The following is a 22,410-nucleotide window of genomic DNA, read 5'->3' on the forward strand; positions in this document are numbered from 1 at the left end:
GTGATTGGCTTTTCCTTTTAAACCATCTTCTTGGGCTGGTGTAGTGTGGAATTTCAGTTTGAACGATTTGAATTAATGGTTTTACTTATGAAAATATGAAAGCAGATCTTTTCCAACCAATGAAATAGAAGCAGCTAATGGTTTTTAACAAATGTGAAGTGAGTTACGTTCTTGTTGACATAAAAATTGGCAAATTATTTTGTGTGAGAGGATCGCACCTTTTTGATCTACAGGTCTCATTCAAAATTTCTTGAACTAGTTGGGAAATACTCTTAAATTGTCCTACAATCGTGTTAAAAAATCGCTATTGCATTGTAAAATTAATGAGCGAGCTAACATGTATCTCTTAAGTTATCACGGGTACCTGTAATGTCATCTAATCACAAATTTTTGTATTTTAGATCAGCAGCAGGACATCGATGCGCCTGATATTTCGGAATTGAGAGAAAAATTGCGCTTAGTAGGGTCATAGAGAATCAGTAAACTTTCATTGCAGTAAATGATTTGAACCTGTGAGTATGAGAAATGGTCAAGTTCGATCCCTCCCCATTCCCTTCCTCCACACTCCGCTCTAGCGATACAGGGCGAAATCATTATTCTACAGCGATTTAAAACTTTAAAACGAAATCTATCACGAGTATTCTCATTACAATCTAATTGCCTCATTACATAGACACCATCTGTCACATGCAGAGACCCACCACGTGCCAGGCGTCGGTATGCAAGACTGCGGTTAAAGAGCTTGCAACCGATCTGTTAGAACTGCTATACAACATACATGATAGCTATTTTGCTATAACCGCATTTGATACCAAGGTAAGCTGTAAAACACGTCCCGTGTCCTTAGCTGAGGACTGTTGTGTGCGAACACTAGGAAAGAAGCGAGGAAGCGAACAGAATGGAATGTGAAAATAAAAAAACTCGGGGAATTTTTAAATGCGAAAGCGGTTATGATCTCTTATAAGGCAAAAAAAAGAGTTCCTAATGAGTCCTTGACTAGTTTTCACGAAGCTACCCCAACAATTACAGTTTCTCTCAATAAGATATACTGTGCGTAAACATGTTAAAAACAGGATAGAACTTTTAATACTAAAATAGTTATCTAATACAATTCTTTACACTACACATGCACTATTCCAATCGTTTTAATTTCTCAGTTTTCATGGATTTGTGAATGACGCATAAATGTATTCGATTTTTTTAAGTTATTCACAAAAGGAACGCTTTCGCGTTTCATTAAGCCATTGTACAAACCAATTACAAGACCCTCTGAGGAGCTTGTTACATCCTTGCAAAAGAGACGAAACCACTACTCATTTATGACGCTGTGTTTTGGCGGGGAAGGGGGCTTGACATCACTCGGAAGCGAGGTTTTAGAGCTGAAAAATGTCCTCCAAACGGTTGTCTGTCAACACTGTTCCAAAGCAATCCATTACTGCTGCTAGTATCTAATATTAATACAGGAATTGTTTTCCAGTTATATATTATCTTTTACTGAAATACTTTCAACTTTCTCGTGAGCTACAAGGTAAAGAAGTGCGACACTACTATTAGAAACCAGAGATAGCTTACTAGTGTTACTTAAATACGAGAAGTGCTACAATTTACCAATTGCTTGGGGTGACATTCAGTTCTTTCCATTTGTTGTATTCATGTACATAATTTTCTTTCCAATCATGCCAAGCATCAAACATCCCCCATTAAAGTTGGAAAAAGGTGATTCATAACTAATAATTAAAAAATATATTTTGCATCCTACAGTGATCGTTCGTAACAGCATAAGATTCGAAATAGAAACTAATTGAATGAGCGAGTAGTTCAATCTCCGTCTGTCATCTGAAGGAACTGTGCATAGGCGTCTCGTGAACACTCTCCTTTGGAATTAAAAGCAAACTTATAATAACTGCCATCTGCACAAATAGCTACGGAGAAATCAACAAAAGAAACGGATGATCAAAACAAATTATCAACTGAAAAAAGTAACAATGTTATCAAACTTGTAAGTCTACTTGAACAAGCAAAATTCCTGCAGCTTCTCACGAGATTGCAACCTGTGACTATCGAAATGCCAGATGAATTTCCAATGCTGGCTGATGTTTTAGTGAATTTGTCCAAGGAGTTCATGACACTTAAAAACCATTCTACTGAGAAGCATCAAGTAACCCAGACCTACATCGTTAGTCATAAATTATTCCATACGTGGTAACTAAGTTATAAAATATTCCACACATGCAGAGCAATGAGGCTTACAATCCAAACAAGAATGCACAGTGTACATGCACAGTGACAGCCTATCCTAAGTATTTTAAATGTATCTGAAGTTGCGATGCATGTATGTCCCTTGCTTTCTATTAAAAAGAACAATGAACATACCTATGACAGTGTTTTTTTCACTTCCAAATGCACAAACACAGTGTGGGTCACCAGGAACTTGAAATCTTGAAAAGCTCCACTTAGAGCTGAAGTATTTTGGAAGAAAGTTGTGGGCTGTGGCAAGACTGACATAAAAAAGGAAATAATTTAGGAAATAATTTAGGAAAAAAATTATGTAATTCAGAACACAGTCAGTGCAGCACATATATCATGTATCCATGAACAGTGATTTCTTATTGCATGGCTTACAGATGTGATTTTAGCTCAGAAGAAAATCAAATATATATACAACATTATAAATTCATCTTGTAACAATTCCAAAGCCATTTCTCTATATAAGCCGCTGGCAAAATTGTTGAGCTCCAATACCATTATACCAGAGCTGTATACACTGTTCATGTAAATGTACATTTTGTAAAATAATAAGCAAAGTAACAGGTGGAGGGAGGATTAGTTACAGGTGGAGAATGTAGAAGATGTGCTGGCTTCCACATCAACAAGTCAAGGCTCAACTCCTAGCCAGGGTCTCAGAATTCATAAGAAAGACAACTGCTCGTGAGTATATGGTAAATACAATACTAGCACAGTGAACTGTAAGGGAACCTCTCTAAAGAACCTTTTCATCTCAGGAAAAAAAGCATTAGCTCTCCTTCCTTCATGCTACAAACCCTGGATAATCTGCAGCAGCTGTGAAAGTCACTTCAATATTTCTATATCCCACTAAAAAATCGAATTGCCAGCCCAGATGGGAACACCTGTATACCAGGACAACTCTCCAATCCCAAGGGGGGACCTTAGCTCAGACTGGATTTCCACTTGCATAATGAATTTTATGTATTTATCCTAAATCTATGTGCACTGTGAAGCTCATGTACATGCTTAGAGCTAATCTAAAAAATTTACCTTTGAGGGAGAGGACCTTACCTTGACTGTTTATTTTTCTTTGGATCTTCAATGGCAAAGATGTGAACTGTACCATGATCACTTGATACACACAAAAGTTCTGAGTCATGGTTGAAGTTTATACTACAAATAAAACAGACTCTTTGTTATCTACTATTGTTGAAATCATCGAGAAAATGGCACACAAAATAATGCAAAATAATAAACCATAATCATTTCAATTTACTGCCTGAACTAGCCCTTTACACTATGACATAGTTATCCAAATTCTCCACACTTTTAGATTCATAAATTTCCTACATGGTACCGACAAGGAGGATTAGTAAATCAGTCAAAGCTTCTTAGGTTAGCAATCACTTCCTTTATTCTTGTGATCTCCATGAATCACTCAGCAGTATTACTCAAGGGAAAGAAAGAAATGAAAGCTGTCGATATCTTAAAACACTACCATTACTTGAATGAAAGTGATCCCTGCACTAATCTGCACTACTTGAGCAGTAGTGAAAATAAGGCCTGAAAAAAATTCAGGCCTGTATGGGATTTGAACCCATGACCTTTGCAACACCAGTGCAGCACTCTACCAACTGAGCTAACAAAGCAACTGGGAGCTGGTCATTATGTTAGTTCAATTAGCAATCATTCCCTTTATTCTAACCCTTTATTCCCTTTATTCTAACCCCATGCAGGCCTGAATTTTTTTCAGGTCTTATTTTCACTACTGCTCAAGTAGTGCACAATACTGCAAGGATCACTTTCATTCACGTCTTTATCCGCAGTTCAAATATATGACTTTCATATATTCTTAGCCGACCACCATTACTGTAAAACACAGAAAACCATGCACACCTGAAATATGTTAGTAATGATTTCTGAGCTATGGCAAATTTTGTTGGAGAACAGGTCACTCCAAACCTCTGGAGCCACACCTGATAACTGCTGCTGATTACACTAATCTCTATTTGGCATCTTATCATTGATACACAGAGAGTATGAGTGAGATATCAAGTTGAACACAAGAAGAGAAATTCCATATCTACATAAACAAGCAACCATGTGATATTTTGTTTACTATAATAGCACCACAGACCTTAATTGACAGGAAAATTTGACAAAATGATTTGGGGGTTTAGAATGGTGAACATCATTCATCAACCTGACTGAGTGGTGCAAAAGACAAGTGACATGCCAACAGCTGATTGGCTGAAGTCAACATTGAAGTCACCATATCATAATAAAGATTTCCATCAGGTTGTCATAATGTAAAGTGATTGTCACCACCAACAGTCCCTTTGAGGACTGCCCTCTCAAAGACAATCACATACATAAAAAGCACTATTTCTTCATTTTTACCAGTAAATATTAGCACTTCCTGATCCTCGTCTCAATTCGTGCAGTTGTACTGCATTACTTGTATCAAAAACTCTTATCAGAGTTCCCTGTAGAGAAGATTAAGTAAAAGAAAAAATTACTTATTAACCAATTATCCACTGACTAGCCTTTAACACTGTTTCTTGAAAATCCATTCCGAATCTCAGCATAATAAGCTGTTGTACCTTTATGCATTGACAGTAATCATCAAATTCTCTTTCCAAAATGGGACAGTTCCAAAAAATATACACATACAAGTGAAACCCCCTCATCCCTGCACTTCATACTAATCTTAAAATTACTGACCAGCAGTATGCTGCATGTAATGAGTATCTTGTATTTATTTTTATTGATTAAAAGCAGCTGATTTTGCTTAAGCAGCCAGTGGTTTACACCAGTGTCTACAATATGTAAAAGACAAGCTACGTCAAAGTGAATTTTAAACATTGTTCCCAAAAGAGAGTATATCAAGCTCCTTGCATAACTACTGCAGTTTATGAAACATTTTTGGGATACAGCTGTGTACGCAATTCAATCAATTTAGTTTGATGCTGATCAAAAAGAGGAATATATAGAGCAATATATGAAAACACAGTTGACACAGAGTAACAAAAAGTTGATCTTTTCAGCACAGTTAATATTACAGGAAAGATATAACACCTTCTCAGAAGCTGTTGCTAGTCTTGTTCCTTGTAAATTCATGGCAATGCAACTCAGTGCAGCCTCATGAGCAGCAATCTCTTGTGGAGCACGTTCTGTGTTGGCCAAGTCAACAATCTGAACATGTCCCATCTTACGTGCAGGAAATGCTAGTAAAGAGTTGTTACTGCTTGGACAAAGGACACACAAACCTACAAGGGAAGAAAAATCCTGAATTTTACTTCAGTAAACCTCATCTAGAAGTACATGTAGTCCTTTGTAGCTAATCAATTATGTATCCAAAAGGAACTCTGACTTCTATTGAGTATTTGCACAAAACCTTGAGCAGCATTAAAAAGGAAAGTATAGAAACTTGGTTCACACACTGAAAAATTAAACTGGTTTGTAAATGACCCCCTTTCTTTCTCTATTGAACTCACTCAATACAACTCAATTCAAAGATAATCTGGTAATGGAACACACTTCAAACAAGAGATCACTGCTAAGTAAAATCAAACTTTGTTTTGTAACTAAGGAGCAAGAAAGAATGAAAGGAGAAAAAGAATGACATTCTATCATCCTGAGGTACTGTAACAGGGATTGGCCAAATTTGGTATCACACATGTAAACAAACGGCAAAAGTTTGGACATTGAGTCAACCACCCACTACCTGTGTACAAATTTCAGCTTCAGCATTTTGTTTTAAATAATTTTCCAATGTTGCAAACCACTTCAACACTCAAAATTGACTAGTTTGTTTCATCATATGTTTGATTATTTATAAGGCAAGGTGTTATTTTGTAAGCCCCAAAGTAGATGCAAAGAATGTAACAGGAAGTGTTGTGGCATGGAATAATCAAACCAGTTCGGTCAACAGTGATGTATCTTATCAGGAATTTTGTCAAACTTTCACTTTTTGTTTAAATCAGAAGTCACCTGACAGTACACATAAAAACTAATACTGAATAGGTGAATTTTCTCATTCAAGTGTGAAATTCATACCTTTGGGATTAATTGCTGTCTCAAACACATGAAGTTGTTGAGGATTCTGTGTAAATGTGAAGACTTTGATAAGCTCTGCCAGCACAACTACTATCCTGAGAAACATTACAAAGACAATTTTACAATACAAATCACACCAAAAAATTCCATGAACCCTGTGTTCAGATGACATAATCATTTCAGCATGACAAAAAATGGTAATAACAAGTGTTAAGAGAAGGTTTATTAAGAATTTCCGTTCCCCTAAATAATGTTCATAAAGATAATTGAAAGATTTGGTTGAGGGCTTGACTCTCTAGTGGCATCAACCCACAACCAAATATAACATTTTGTTCCACTAAATAATGTTTGTAAAGATTATTGGCAGGTTTGGGTAAGGGCTTGTTTCTCTGGTGGTATCAACCCAAAACCAAATCTAACATGAATATTTAGTGTGATCAAATATAAGCCAACTGATAAGTTCCTGTGTCATTGGTCAGATTACTAAGGTTGATAAATAGCTTTTATGAGCAGCAGCATTCAAAAACCAATAAATTCAATCTAGTGAAGCACATTGTATTATATGAAAATTGGAGTGAGATCACATGTCATGTGGATAAAATTCTGTCAAAGCTCATTAGCAAGCTGGAACTTCTTTTAAACAAATCACTAACCTGTCTCTTCTAAGCTTCACTGCCTTGACATCACTAGAGAAATTCAACTCTATGACACACTTCTTTTTCAAGTCATCCCAAACCATCACTATTAAGTTAAATAAAAACAATAAGTAATTCTTTGTATGTTGCATACAAGCATATACATGTATATGCTTAGGGGAAAAGGACATTATTCCATTCATATGTCAGTGTCATAACAAGACAATGCCATGACTGTGCTGTGAGTTACTGTAAATGAAGAAATTGGTTCATCTACATTATACAAATTTAAATGAACACTTAATCACATGGAAAATACATGTACATGAATCATTGTCACAAGAATGTAATTTTGCCCCTTATATGAAATCAAAGTAACCAATTAAGGGATTTTTTTTTTCAGATAATTTAACCAGAGGATTAGAGCAATAAGAATTATAATGTCAATAAAATCTTTCACCTTTGTTCTTTGGATACTTTGGATTTTGTCCGCCTCCAACAAGTGCCAGATAATTACATCGAAAAAGCATTTCCACATAGTTGATACCACCATCTGGGAAATCTGAAGTTGATCAATCATAGCACAGTTTATTCAGTAATGGTTCTGCCTGTGCATTATTAGAATGTAATTGATAGTAAAATTTTAAGCAATTTACCCGCTAAACGCTCATCCTCTTAAAATTCTGATTCATTGAGTATTTATAATTTCTTAATACATGACTAACAGAGGCTGAACCAGTATTCTTCATACAGTAATGACGTCTATCAGGATGGGATTAAGCTTTTTTTTTTTTGGTCTTTTGGCATGACATAAGAATCACACCATGACTATAGAGAATCAGGCCCTAAGATTGATCAATCAGAGTGAGCCATAGATTGAAATCATACAAATATATTGAAAGGATAAATCAATAAGGTTTCTGTTTCTGGGCTGAAATATGTTTTAGACCTGACTCAGAGTTGTTCTAGCCCAAACCACTAGGCAAGGGTTTAAATGACCAAGAAGGGCCCAAAACATATTTACATGTATAGCCAAGAAAATAAACTGTGTTAATATCACTACAACTCTGGAGGGCATTAAGAAAATTAAAACTAGAAAAAAAAAACAGTCTGACAAATCATGACAGCATGCAAGCACCAAACTCTCTATTTTAACCTGCAAAATGCACCACAAAGCCCAGCAAAGTGATAGTGATATATACTACAGCACATAAATAATAATGATAGTGATAATAATTTATAGCACCAAAAAAACTACATGCAATACTGCTGGCATTTTGTGCTGTATTTACATTACTCCTGGAGACCATTGAGAATTCACAGCTCCTACCTGAGGTCAGATTAGTCAGGTTGTATCAAGGTACCTCACAACATTTTTGTTCCCTCACCCTAACCTATTTTTGGCAAATAATTAGTCAGCCAGCATATTCTTCCTCTGATTGGCAGTCTATTGATACCCCAGTGGATACTACTCACAGTCAAAGTGACCCACTGCACTCAGATGCATTTCTTAGCTTCACCAGTCACTCCCACGAATGACCAGAAGGAAATTTATAATAATAATACATTTTCAAGTGACAATAAGAAACGAAAATGTTAATTTGGGGAGGTTGTTTTTTAATTTTACACAAAATTCTTTAATCTTGTACTATAAGTAATGTATTAAGTCATTGCCCGTTGTAGTACAGTGCAGAGAACTAATATCCTGATCATGGGTGAAGGAGTCAATGAGTATGATTTGAAACCGATTACAAAGCAATAATTTTGTATTTGTCAGTCTTCTCCTATAAAACTTTACGAAGAAAATCAGAAAGGCTACTACTGCAAACCAGTGAACATTATCTTAAAGATTCTTTGATATAATTTCGGGAGCTTACAAGTCGAGTTTGACCTCTAACGTGCATATTATGTGGATGAAACTGAAACCATGTCATTCCCACCAAAATTAATGCCACAGGTATGTCATAGACGCTTAGATGTTTACGTTACCTTGACGCTCTTTTTCTTTCAGCGGATCGCAGTTGTATATCCTAAAGCCGTTCTCCATACCACAAGAAAAGCAACCTTTAAAAGGAAGTAAAGATTGAGCTCAGTCTGAGCTGTTTCCGATCCGTCACTCGATAGTATGAATACAAACCTTGGTCTTGATTGAAGCCTGCATACAGCAGCCCATTGCCATATGAATTTGTTTGACTGATATTCATTGTCAAAGATAACAATAACCCATTGAATATTGCATACTTTTAACTACTAAGAAGGTTACACTGGAGAATTTATACCGCCATTTTGAATTAAATAGACCATGTGATATCCTTGCTATGATTTACTGAATGTAGCCAATCAAAATTAATGAAAGAATCAAACTTCATTTATCTGCCTTTCTGACTGGCTGCGTTGGCACCCCAGAGTTCATGTCGAGCGACGATAACAAAGATGGCGGCTGAAATACTGTAGTCAACTTACTTTTCCATAATATTTTGGAGTGGCTATGAATCCCGGGAGCAGAAAAATATTCCGAGCTAAACCACCAGACAAGGGTAGCTTTCCTTTGGATCACGACGGTATGGAAAAGTTTCCGACGTATCAAATGTTGTTTCAAACGAAACTTCTTATTAACAAGAATCATTCAGTTTTTCATCAACAAGCTTGAGTTTATGAATGATAATTAACAATTCGCCGAACGCGAACAATAATTATTGTTTTAGTATGGTGGCTCAGTTGCTTTCAAATTCTGTTATTGATTTGTTTTGCTGTTGACACTAGAGGAACAATTTTGACTGGCTGCGTCCTCTATCGCATTTATCACTTCCTCTGTAACATTGACAAAATACGAGTTTCTCATTGGCTGGGAAAAAATGCAATTGAGAGAAAAAATTGGTTTGCCAGATTGGTAAATCAATCAATCATAATTTATTTGTCTCTTATAAACCCTTTGCTACCTTATGTATGTAAAGCATGGAATTGATCTACTTAAAAATTATTGGTTGTTCATTAAATGGATCAAGTCCAAGTTTCCCTTAGTCCATTGTAGCCCATATTTTAATATGGCTGAATCTGGTCTGTGCCTCATGCACTAGATTAATTACATGTAATGTTGAGCTCAGGAAGTAAGAAGCCTCTCATTCAGCATGTGTATATGTGCAAATGTCTCACTTTATTGTGAAACAGGTGAATGTAAAGAGTACATGAAGAGATACATGAAGTGCTTGAGGGAGAACAATAATGGGAACCACTTGTGTAGAACAGAGTCCAAGGATTATCTCCAATGTAGAATGGACAGGTACATTTGTTTTCCCATATTCATTCCAGTGAAAGATCTTTTCCTAAATAGTTTTTGAAAAGGAGAACCAAAAAACGAAATGATCCTCACAGATGAATTGCAATAGAAGAAATTTCAGGAACATTTAGAAGGCTCAAAAAATTCAGGCTTTAATGGGAATCCAAGCCATACCTCCCAGATACCACAGGGGATTCCTAATAACACAGTTAGTATTGGCTGAAACCATTCATTGTATCCAGGCTTCCCTTCACAATATGTGATTGCTACTTGTACATGCAGCTGTGTGAAAATGATTCTGTTGCTGTTATTCTTCTTGGTTAGCTCTGATTTGCTCTTCATTTTCATAGTATAGCCAGTTTTACTGCAAGGTAGTATTAGATATTTAGATCCACTCAGAGAAGCCTTTTGGAAAAACTAGTTCAATATTGTTCTTTGACAGCTTCAAGCATGAGATGTCTGTGTTTGCTTTGTTGCCCCTCCTGTTCCTCTCCCTATCAATTGCCTGCTGCAAAGAGCTTGCTAAGCAGGCTAATCTTTTACAAATGGCCTATTTTGCATAGTTGGTTTTGTGTTTGTACGTGGTAACAAAGTAATATTTTTTTAAATTGACAGACAACTCATGGCAAAGGAGGATTTTGAGAAACTTGGTTTTCATCAGTCTATACAATCACAAGATCACAACATTGATCAGATTGATCATGACAACATACAAAATAGCACAAAGTCCACAAGCTGATAGTAGTTCAAGGACAATATAAAAGTTGATTAACATATTAAAAATACACAACAGTTTGGTGGAACTGGGTTTTTCATTGGTTAATCATCATCAAAAGAACTTTCTCAACAGCCAGGGGGAGTCAGCCCTTGGCAAGGAACACAGGCCTAAGGGGAGGACTGACTCGCTCCAATGACTTTGATGATCACACTACTGAAGATGTTAAGCAGTCAGTCACTTTCACCACCAACAGTCATTTTCAGGACCACTCCCCATCCAGACAATTAGACCACACCCTCTATCTGATAAACAATATAATAGAAGTGAACATTTAATATACAATAACATAGTAGGACTCTAGTAAAAGCTGTAGAATAGTAGAATGAGAATGTTTTCACCTACAAGAATAAAAAGGCAACAAGGACTATTTTGTATTTACTATGTTGGAGCATTTCTGATGTGGTGCAAAAAATAAACTAAGAATCGTGAAAATTGCACAAGCCTGTAGGGAAAGTGCAATTTGTGGTCTTTGAAAAAATTTACTAGAGCTTTTTTATTCCAAATTGCATGGAAAAAATTATGTGATTATGTATCAAGTGCAAAAATAATTTTTTCAAACCCTGCCTGTGACATTGTGCATTCGGTCAAAACAACTGCATATGATCAAAACAATAACATAAAATGATTTTTTCACATCTTTAAGGCACAAAAAACAATAACATAAAATGATTTTTTCACATCTTTAAGGCACAAAAATTTCAAAGTCCAGCTAAACAGTTCAAGGAATTGTTCAGTTTGGTTTGTTACTTCTCTGCACCAAATTAACCCTCTTTTGCTTTGAATTACCTGAAAACTGCATTTATCTTAACCAGTCAGAACTGAGTAATTTTTTTCATGTATCTCATTAAAAATGTTATTTAATTGATGTATTTAATCCTAAAGCTTGACTTACATGTCTGATTATGTTAACGGATTCCTTACATACTGTATTTCCTCAAATAAGCACCCCTCTCTCTCAAGTTAGTAGGGATACTGTTGGAAAAAACCTGTTTCAATGACCAATTTATTTATAATTTTTTTACCTTCAACTACAACGTAACCAGTCTAAGAGAATAGTTTATTTTCTCCTTGTAGTTAATTCTATCTCTAAGTACTTACAGAGTTCCTTTGAGTGCATTATCTATTCTTTTGTTTTTTTGTGTTATTTTGCGCTCTGAGTAAATGCAGTTAACTTTCCAAGCACAACTAGACCATTCTCTATCCTTTGGTGACCAGTAATTTCTACAGTAATAAAGTTAATGAGATGCGTTTGAAGAAAACAGTTGATAATGAGTTACAGCTCAATCGAAATGTGCCCAGCAAGCTCAAAGCTGTCAGCGCCATGCATAAGACTCACTTTTTAAATTCCAATTGCATTGTCCGGTTATACTTCTTTGCTTACTCCATGTCGCTTTTTAAGCAAATATGTATTTCCCTTGTGTAAACAGACGAAAGGTATTAAAAATGTTGAATCAACGTCTTCGTGGATAATGTTTTAGTTTCTGTTTTTCTATTTACGATTTAACCAGAGTAAAGTTGCAGTTCGTTTAAAGGAAAACTCGATAAAATTTTAATTAAGCGCCTAGATGCTTATTCAAGGAAATACGATAGACTCCAAACAAAATAGACCATGCATTTCGATAGAGTGCCGTAAAACCGAAAGTAGAGTCACAGCGATCCATTAGAGTGAATGAGAAGGTCCCAAGGAATCACTATATTCAGATTAGAAACAAGCCAACTGACTGAAGCACAGGAAATCGCGAATGACCAAGTTACCATTGTTGTCAGTTTGGCAGCATCTGATTAGTTGAGAGGGTGGTCCAAGTTTTCTAAACTTATCACGAAGCGAAGTAAAGCATATAATTAAGTAAGTGAGTAAGTAAAACCTTTATTTAAGTGTCAATGTCTTTAGCCTAGATGGACTAATTGGGAACACCAATAAAATAGTAATACTAATTAACATATGATACTTATATTATGTGGTATTATATTATACTTATATATATATGGTACTAATTAACATATGGTACTTATTCTAGTGGTTACAAAGATTACAGCAATTGCTGTCGTTGGTTAAAATGTCCGTAAGATCCAATTTTTTCTTATCTTCTTAATAAAAACGGGTAAACTGGGGGAATTCCTCTGATTTACGGTAAGTTTTGACCATAAGAATGACCCAAGATATCTAAAAGAGTGTTCGCCGTAGCGTGTAGTTCTAAAACGTGGTAATACGAAGTCACCATTAAGCAGCGAGTGTGTAGAACTATTGCAGACAAATATGTCGGAAACGCAATAAGGTACGAGACCATGTTTAACTTTGTACATAGGTGTAGTGATATCTTGAAGCCGTCTGTTATATAAAGAAGGTATATCAGCACGTCGTAAAAGTTCTTCATATGGGTCAGAGTGGGATTTATATATCACCCTTAGGGCTCTTTCTTGTATTCCTTCTAGCTTCCTTTTGTGGGATGACTTGCAAAAATGCCAAGTTAAATGGCAGTAAGTTAAATAGGGAAGTATAACAGATTTATACAGTAGTGGTTTAACCTTGCAGGGTATTAAGTTTTGAAGACAAGAGAGTACTCCGACTTTCTGGCTTGCCTTAGTACATAATTTGCTAATATGCTCAGTAAAATTGAGATTATCATCTATGTGAACTCCTAATAATTTTATCAGTTCCGTGTTCGCAATGTCCAGATCGTCTATATTCAGCATCTTGTCTCTCTTGTCCTTATCGAGTTTCCACGGATTAATGTTTAGAGACTGAAACTTGTCTGGATATAAAAACAAAACCATCATAAACACCCCTTGGTCTCGTCGTGTAACATTCTCTCCCCCACCTAATTTAAATTTACAGACTATCCGCTGGTGATCGGCCGAAAACTTGGTTACCTGACAAGAAACGAGCTGTGACTAGAGAAGAAGTCTTAGCGCGGCTAGATCGAAAAAATATTAACCGCAACCTTATTAACTACACTTGGGAAAGGAATGTGCATCTGGTTTAAGAAGCCGTCGGTCGGGAAAAGAACGTTGCGCGACGAGACCAAACGACGGCTCCGAAGGAGAGTACCACAAGGACAAATTCTAAGCACTCTGCTTACCCTGTGAATAAGGAAATTATTACATCTTGGGTGACGTTGATAGAGTCTTGATGAATAATTGAAAAATATAAGTACCACTCTCGGTTACGAGCACTGGTTATTATTGAGTGATGAGTTGTACTTTGTCAGGCTCTTGTTTTATTATCAAAGAGCCATCTCTTAGGAGCCTGCCAGCACCAATCTAAGAAACGAATGGGTCGACAATCTCTTATCTTTTTCCACCATCCTGCGCACTGGATCTTGTACTTGATTTCGCCCAGGACATCCAGCCAGAAGTCGAACCAGATCAGCCGCATGAAGAGGATGAGCAGTAAATGTATTGGAGAGAAAGTCCCAGACATCTGGTACCGCAGGTGCTGTAACGCCTTCTCTCGGTATTCTGGCTGATTTAAGCGAAATGAACAGCTATCGTATGGGGCGCATATCGCCGTTATTGCTTGACGCGGATTTCTTTTGAACATTGTCCAGAAATCAGGGAATATTCCGCATAACCTAGCGATGTCATCTCCGTAAGTGTAGGCTTCCACCAAGGTAGAAAGTCTACGGGAGGAATCTTTAAAGTAGTCGTCCCAAAATAACTTGTCTTTCGCAGCTATTCTCTGCCTTTCATCTCGGGAAGGAAGCTCACACAGTCCCGAGAAAACTTTCGCGCTAAAAAACGATTGAATCTCAGCCAAAGTGATCAATGATCCGAGCACTGGCCGAACATATCCGATGAAAGCCAATGTCGGGTCCTCGACGTTGAACAGATACTTGTAGTTGTGGGTGAGAGGAACCGTCTTTATTTCCGCGGGGAGCATGGGAAATTCTGCCTTATAACCTGTGCACTGAATGATAATATCAACCTCTTCTTCTGTGCCGTCACAGAAATGTACTTCGTTACCCTTCACGCTCTCAATTGCGCCTTTTGGAATACAACGGTTGTAGTCAACCATATCAAGCACATGACCATTTTTGTTGACGAAACACTGAAAAAATTTGGTGTCATTTTTCCACTCGGATATACCATGGCCTTGATAGGCGAGTAGTGAACCGTTTGACGTCCACTTACATACCCACGCTAGCCCTGCAAGGGAAGGAGAACTAACATTATTGGGAGCCAAATAGTGGGACGAACCGACTAAAAAACGATCACCTGAAACATCTCCGATAATTTTGAGGAGTTAAGATAACATTACATTGTGTTTTTCAATGGTCACTAGAGCGACAGGGAGGATACCCCTCCAGAAAATAGGGACAAGGAAAGAGGAGAAAGCGAGAAAAAGAAAGGTGAAGGAAGATCAAACAAAATGCAAGAAGTAAATCTGTTAACACTGATATATAATCAAATAACAAATTCACATTAATCCTACGTTATTATAGTCGTGCTTTCAGCAAAATGACCCATGAAAAGAAATAAATGCACAAACTTTGATCTCTGTAAACTCAAGAAAGAAAATCTAAACTCAACAAGATGACATATTAGTTACTGGGATTACCTGGTTTTCCCTTTGTGAAAGGAGCGACGAATTTCATTGCACGAGATGAAGCCTTGTCCAGGACTTGGGGCTGTCGGTTCGGCAGAATCTTTGCAAACTTTCGGAAGAAATGCATTCCACGTGGTATACTCCAAATAAGGCGATCTACGTTGTCACACCATTCTTCAACCACGTCACTGGCAGTCTCGCCTCCACCAATTACCATCACTCGTTTACCTTTATGCTCAGGGACAAATGACTTGAGCTCAGAGCTGTGGTAGATTTTGCCAGCGAAATCTTTAAGGAGAGTCTGTTCCAGAACTCGATTAGGCTTCTGTACACAGCCTGTGCAAATTATCAAGAATTTGCTGGTGAACACGCTGCCGTTCTCGCATTCAACTCGCCACAGGTTGTCTCTCTTCTCTACTGACTTCACTCCGTGATCCAGTCGAATGTGAGGCCACAACTTAAACTCGTCACAGTAGGATTTCAAGTAGGCGAAGATGTCTGCGTGCTTGGGAAAGCATCCAATCTCCTCCGGCATTGGAAAATCTGACATTTCTGTCACGGATGATGATGAAGTCGTTCTCGTAGTCTGCATGACTGTGACAATGTTAGGGTCCTCTGAGAAACACCACAACCCACCTACCTCTGAGCGTTTCTCTAACGTGGCAACAGTCAGTCCAAACTCCAGCATGTACTTACACGCCATTAACCCTGACCAACCAGCCCCAATGACGGTCACATCGTGAAAAATTGACTCAGATTCAGACATAATGATGATTTTGCTCTGCTAAAGTAAAGGGAAAATTTCTAAGTGACTACTTCGGTTTGGATTGGCAAACTCTTAGAGTGTCCTGTTACAATACAAGCTGAGTGGGAGGACCAGACAGGAAATATTAGGCGTGAGGTCTTTACTCAAAGAGCGAGCGCAACGATGTTCTTGCGTACAAGACATTTTCCCGTTGGTTCCTCCCTATCAGTCGATAAGTATTTCTACATACGGCCACTTACTCATAAAAATATTGAAATTACTTTGAACCTGATTAGGGTGCGATTACCCATTTAAGCCTAACGCGCGATGGGCAACTATAAAAAAGGTTCCATGAGAGAAAAACTTCATTCTTTTTTTTTCGAAAACTAGACGCTCACAACTGATCGAAATCACAACTTGTTTTCTCGATTCGAAGGCTGAGGAGAGGAAATATGTTTCCAATGTCTTAAGGGCGAATGGCTATGCAAAAACTTTTCTCCGCAACTGCTAAAAACCAGTTATAACGAGTAGCACTCCTGATGAAAGGGAACCAGCGACTGGTTTTGCTGTTATTCCTTACATTCGGGGTGTTACGGAAGCCATCAAGAGAATTTTGAATAGCCACAACGTTTAAGTTGCTCAAAAACCTTTTCAGACTTTAGGGCATATTTCTGCCAAACCTAAGGATCCTGTCTCGAAAGAACAACGAACCGACGCCATTTATTCTATTCCTTGCAATGACTGTGAGAACGAATGCATCGGACAGACCAAACGTCAGTTTGGTACACGTTTGAAAGAGCATCAAAAAGTGGTTTTCTCTTGCAAAAAAGAAAATTCAGCTTCATCGGAGCACACATGCCTAACTAACCATACAATTGGATGGGACAAGTCTAAAATTATCACCACTAATCGGCGTTACCACTAGCGCCTTTGTTTGGAAGCTTGGCATATTAACTCCGCCCACGCTCCTTTAAATCGTGACGATGACGGCTTACTTCCTGACGTCTATTTACACCTCGTCGCAAAAAAGGCAGCTAATTAGTGATCGTATAAAGGACCTCTTGTTGCGTATGTAAACTCGCATTTAGCTGACGGTGTCTGTCAAAAATTTGTAAGGTAATTTGTATGAATACCGGTAAGGTAATAGGCATCATAAAACCAAAATTTATTAAGACGAGCAAGCTATGGTGCAGGTCATTCAGAGAAGCCGGAATTTCAAATATTCTTCCTTATACTGAATACACATGATAGGTGATGAGGTCTAAAAGCTTCATCACAGATGTTACAATGGACTGGATAAAATGAGACCACGGTTCTCCTCCAGGCCTGCGTTTGCATTTGAACGTACCAATACCAACGTTGTTTCCGAGGGCGACAGTAGAGAAGCGATGAGAACCGAAACATCACATTACACAGGGCTCAGTATAAATATGTCGTAAGACAAATACGTTCATTAAAATTGCTTCAGTTTAGTTTCCTACCTTCAAATTCAACGGATTAATTGGGTAAGCGTGTGGTCGCCAAAATTTTGCATTTTCTCTTGCAGGAAAATAAACAGAATTAATATGGATGTTTTCCATGTCTCGTACTAGCTAAACATCTTCTAAATTGAAGTCCACAGCTCTCCTGTGAGATGGTGCATCACTTTAGCAGTTTATGGCTCAATCAATTTTGCGGTGCATGCTAACTTGTCCAAGTTGAACTTTCCGTTTGCAATTTTTTCTTAAATTTCAGAATTGCAGAAGCACTCAACTGTGACTTAAAAACATTCTTGGTTTGCAAAGGTCAAGACCGAAAAAAAATATATAGACAACGATCGGCCATTTTACTCCTCGAATGCCTAACTTCCTCGATCACTGAATAGCTTACACCGTCGTACACAGTGACGACACATGTTATATGTGTGCCCGGTGAAAAAACAAACTTACTATAGAGACTGTGAAGCAAACCTCCTGCTAGTAATGTGATCTTGCTTGATTTAGCATTCAAAACGATCTGTCTGCAACGTGAAATAGTTTCCTTGTGACCACGACTTTAGCAACTAACACACTCAACTCACTTTGCATAATGTTGACAACTTGCAACCCTACTGACGATGAAGAAAATTTGCTTCCAGACCTATGCCCGTGAGTATCATGACCAATTCAGACTTTTCGCTGTAGACTCCCTCAGTAACCTAGCCCGGTTAACAGCGAGTGCATCATTAGTCATATATGCAAACTAACTTACTGTTCGAACCTCTTGACGGTATTTAGCACCCGGGTCTTTGTATGGTGAGCGTACGCTCACCAAAACTTCTAATTCAGCCATGATTCAAAACTAGATGCAATCTATGGCCTCAATTAATGTTATGGGCCGTTTTTATTTTTTGAGCGGGTGTACAGCTTCAGGCTCATTCTTGAATTGCCGTACTATTCTTTTTTAATATTTCACCGTATCTTAAAAATGCGATTTTACATTTCCAACGCGTATCAAAGTGATGTTTAGGTTAGATAATTGAGCTCCAGCCAAGAACTGTTTCCCCTTTAAAAGAACCCCAACCTCTATTCCTGGTATCATAAGGGATATCATTCACCTAATGCTAAGGAGAAAAACAATGCGTAAATTCGTATTCTAGGAGCCTAGAACCTTTTACGACCCCATAAGCCCTCAGAGTCGACCCTTCTTCATATTTGTTTACTTTTAAACACAAGTTTTTGTTTTTTTTTTTTTGTTTTTTTTTTTGCGTGTGCGTGTGTGTGTGTGTGTGCAAAATTGTTGTCAAACCTTCTTGGTAATGACCATTCAGAGAAGAGCTACAACAATCCGTTTCTTTAAATACATTTTCACCCATTTTGAAACCATAGTTGGAAAGTTAGCAAGCGTGTTACGTCAACGCAAAAAGAATGTGTTGGATCTTGAAATTTTCCTACCCACTTCTCGCGCTTATTCTTTACCCATTCCCAATATTGAACATATGTTTAAGAGTGACAAAATCATTGCAGGCCTTGCTGTTTGCGTTACAATGCAAATATCAAATGCTGATACCTGCAAATAGTAAAATAAATCATTACACCTGACAAAGTAATACTGGCATGCGTTATTACCTATCCGACAAAACTTGGCAAGTTCCGTCAGCTTATACAGATTACCCCTAATACCAAAACAAAACATATTCCATAATTCATACTGAAACATAAGACCCGGAAGGTAGCCATAAACATGAAATATAGCTTTGGCTCGTCTCTACAGAATCGATTACATTGTATGCAGCATTACTTTGTGATCTACACTTACTGTTGATCGATTGATCTGAATATATTTAATTTGAGATTAGATGATAGGCTCGATGATAGTGCTTTCTGTTGCATAACTCGTGACTAATAGCTTTAGTTCACTCGAGTTACTTTTTCTCTGCCGGTCTATTCGCCTTTTTTCAAAGATTCAATCTATTTGAGATTAATTAAACTGTTAAATTAAGCCCTTATTTTATCAAATTTCAGTAATTATGAAATGTTATCGAGGAAGAGAGTTGTTCATGCTGATGTGATTTACGTTGTGTCTATATTATTGTCCTTAGAATTTTCGTTCTACAGAAAAAGTGATAGGGTTATGAACAGATCTTGATCTTAAATATAGTTAGAACTGCCTTACCTTGCAAATAATTTTTGGAAGAAATATCTTTGTGTGAAGATGGACTTTGACGAAGTTTGACGTCAGTGTTGGTCACAAATGACTTTCGGCCAGCTTTGTGTGTTCTTTAAAGCTCTTTCCATAATATGCGTTTCGACATGTTCCTTCCACTCATCTTGCGGTACGCTATTCAATAGTTTCTTCCTTCCTGATCGTGCCTGCCTTGGTTTTTTCCTTCTTTTCTAGTAAGCGCTCTTTCCATGTGGAATCACATACTCCCCTTTCTGTTCGAAAAATCTGCTCAGTTAAGGGACTGAAATAATCAAATAAATTGATCCTTTGTTTGATAAATCAAGTCAGCTGTTCAACAAAGGTCATCTCTCTGAGGGTCTCATGAATCTTAACTATCACTCATCACCCTGCTTCTTCGCTTCAGGCGTGTACGTCAGAAGTGTGTGCCGGCGGTCAGCCGTTTCAGCTGAATCGACAAGACAATCAAACATATAATCCTGAGAAGAAAGTAACGAAATGAATTAAAACGAAATAATGAACTGAGAACTTAGACAATTTCAAAAATTTTAAAAATCATAGTAACATTTAGGTAGTGCCCACTAGATAATGACGTTTGTCAATTTCAGTAATCGACACGATAGTTTTTTTTGAGATGGAACTGTTGTAAGACAATCAGACCTTCTTGGGAACGGACTGAAGACTTTTCCCTATGATGGACTGATACAGTTAAGCAGGATCATATGGTCGGTTTTGGCCTACGAAACATCTCATCAAAGAAAGCTCTTTCAGGAATGTAATTTGTGGACTACTCTGATGACATAAGTAATGTCAAGTCGGCTTACATAGATGAAAATTGATATCATAAACCAAAACCCCGTATCGTGATACAAAATAACATAGAATGATAGCTTAATAACAAGGATATTTGTAAATGCGATGTTAATCTTGTAACTGTCGGTCGTTTTCCTGTAGCCTAGGCAAGTACGCCTCAGAAAAGCCGTCGCGGGACGATCATTTAACAGCCCCCCTCCTCCCCCCCCCCCCCTTTAACAAATCCTGGCTACGCTGCTGTCTAAAAGTTTAAAAGCACTCGAAATATACAACACGAGGGAAGTTTTCGTCAGTAAGCACCCTAATAATATAAATGTTTTCAGTTAAGGTTCGTAAATTGTTAGACTCTTGCTTTATTATCAGAGAGCCATCTTTTAGGAGCCTGCCAGCACCAATCTAAGAAACGTATGGGTTTTAAATCTCCGATCTTTTTCCACTATCTCGCGCATTGAATCTTGTACTTGATCTCGCCCAGGACATCCAACCAGAAGTCGAACCAGATGCAGCCGCATGAAGAGGCGCATGAAGAGGATGAGCAGTAAATGTAATGGAGAGAATGTCCCGGACATCTGGTACCGCAAGTGCTGTAACGCCTTCTATTGGTATTCTGGCTGACTTAATCGAAGTGAACTGCCATCGTAGGGAGCAAAAACCGCGGTCATAACTCCACAGGGATTTTTTTTGAGCATCTTCCAAAAATTAGGAAATATTCCGCATAACCTAGCCTTGTTGGACGGTTGGATGTGTCTTCGGTAGACTGGGTAGATTGAGTTTTATCGCAAGTACTTGATATTTCAACTCTAACGATCGAGTTTTATCATTAGCGATTGATATTTTAGTACTAATGATTGAGTTTTATCATTAACGATTGAAATTTTAGCACTAACGATCGAGTTTTATCACGAGCGATTGATATTTTAGCACTAGCGACTGAGTTTTATCACGAGCGATTGATACTTTTAGCACTAACAATTGAGTTTTAGCACAAGCGATTGATATTTTAGCACTAACAATTGGGTTTTATCACGAGCGATTGATATTTTAGCACTAACAATTGAGTTTTAGCACTGGCGATTGATATTTTAGCACTAACGATTGGGTTTTATCACGAGCGATTGATATTTTAGCACTAACGATTGAGTTTTATCACAAGCGATTGATATTTTAGCACTAACGATTGAGTTTTATCACAAGCAATTGATATTTTAGCACTAACAATTGAGTTTTAGCACTGGCGATTGATATTTTAGCACTAACGATTAGGTTTTATCACGAGCGATTGATATTTTAGCACTAACGATTGGGTTTTATCACGAGCGATTGATATTTTAGCACTAACGATTGGGTTTTATCACAAGCAATTGATATTTTAGCACTAACGATTGAGTTTTATCACAAGCGATTGATATTTTAGCACTAACGATTGAGTTTTATCACAAGCGATTGATATTTTAGCACTAACGATTGAGTTTTATCACAAGCAATTGATATTTTAGCACTAACGATCGAGTTTCATCACAAGCAATTGATATATGACTGACGAGTTTGAACATTCTTATCTCTATTTTCTAAATGTAAACCACAGTTAAGAGCAGAAATTGGGTGGAGGGGGGGCTTAAGGGGGTTGAGGTTATAGCAGAACGACCTTTTTTTTTTTAACTCAAGCTAGCTTCTCCCGCTTGTTAACCC

General features: G+C 37.5%; 3 protein-coding genes across 8 annotated transcripts; 1 reads left to right on the plus strand and 2 right to left on the minus strand.

Annotated features, from left to right (window-relative positions):
- Positions 1 to 1,063: 1,063 nt before the first annotated feature.
- On the minus strand, positions 1,064 to 9,253 carry LOC113682135 (WD repeat domain phosphoinositide-interacting protein 3). Its single transcript, XM_027199290.2, has 10 exons — positions 9,058 to 9,253; positions 8,910 to 8,984; positions 7,381 to 7,482; positions 6,939 to 7,026; positions 6,286 to 6,380; positions 5,305 to 5,495; positions 4,627 to 4,712; positions 3,298 to 3,399; positions 2,374 to 2,498; positions 1,064 to 1,922 (listed from the first exon to the last, which is right to left on the minus strand). Exons 1-10 carry the CDS (start codon positions 9,122 to 9,124, stop codon positions 1,819 to 1,821), a joined length of 1,035 nt encoding a protein of 344 aa, XP_027055091.1. The 5' UTR covers positions 9,125 to 9,253; the 3' UTR covers positions 1,064 to 1,818.
- Positions 9,254 to 9,285: 32 nt separating this feature from the next.
- LOC113682136 (cytochrome c oxidase assembly protein COX19) lies at positions 9,286 to 12,430 on the plus strand. Its single transcript, XM_027199291.2, has 3 exons — positions 9,286 to 9,481; positions 10,089 to 10,200; positions 10,813 to 12,430. Exons 1-3 carry the CDS (start codon positions 9,409 to 9,411, stop codon positions 10,934 to 10,936), a joined length of 309 nt encoding a protein of 102 aa, XP_027055092.2. The 5' UTR covers positions 9,286 to 9,408; the 3' UTR covers positions 10,937 to 12,430.
- Positions 12,431 to 12,817: 387 nt separating this feature from the next.
- On the minus strand, positions 12,818 to 20,927 carry LOC113682134 (uncharacterized). 6 transcript variants are annotated; one of them, XM_089185210.1, is made up of 4 exons: positions 20,569 to 20,705; positions 19,900 to 20,387; positions 15,534 to 16,302; positions 12,818 to 15,121 (listed from the first exon to the last, which is right to left on the minus strand). In XM_089185210.1, the coding sequence occupies exons 3-4, from the start codon at positions 16,285 to 16,287 to the stop codon at positions 14,181 to 14,183; spliced, it is 1,695 nt and encodes a 564-aa protein (XP_089041336.1). In that variant the 5' UTR covers positions 16,288 to 16,302; positions 19,900 to 20,387; positions 20,569 to 20,705; the 3' UTR covers positions 12,818 to 14,180. The 6 variants fall into 6 exon arrangements, with proteins under 6 accessions (XP_089041336.1, XP_089041335.1, XP_027055087.2 ...); XM_089185209.1 differs by having other exon boundaries at positions 15,534 to 16,305; XM_027199286.2 differs by having other exon boundaries at positions 15,534 to 16,305; positions 19,900 to 20,927.
- Positions 20,928 to 22,410: the final 1,483 nt, after the last annotated feature.

The sequence above is a fragment of the Pocillopora damicornis genome, chromosome 10 (genome assembly GCF_964200805.1).
Source record: "Pocillopora damicornis chromosome 10, jaPocDami1.2, whole genome shotgun sequence".
In the NCBI taxonomy this organism is placed as follows: domain Eukaryota; kingdom Metazoa; phylum Cnidaria; class Anthozoa; order Scleractinia; family Pocilloporidae; genus Pocillopora; species Pocillopora damicornis.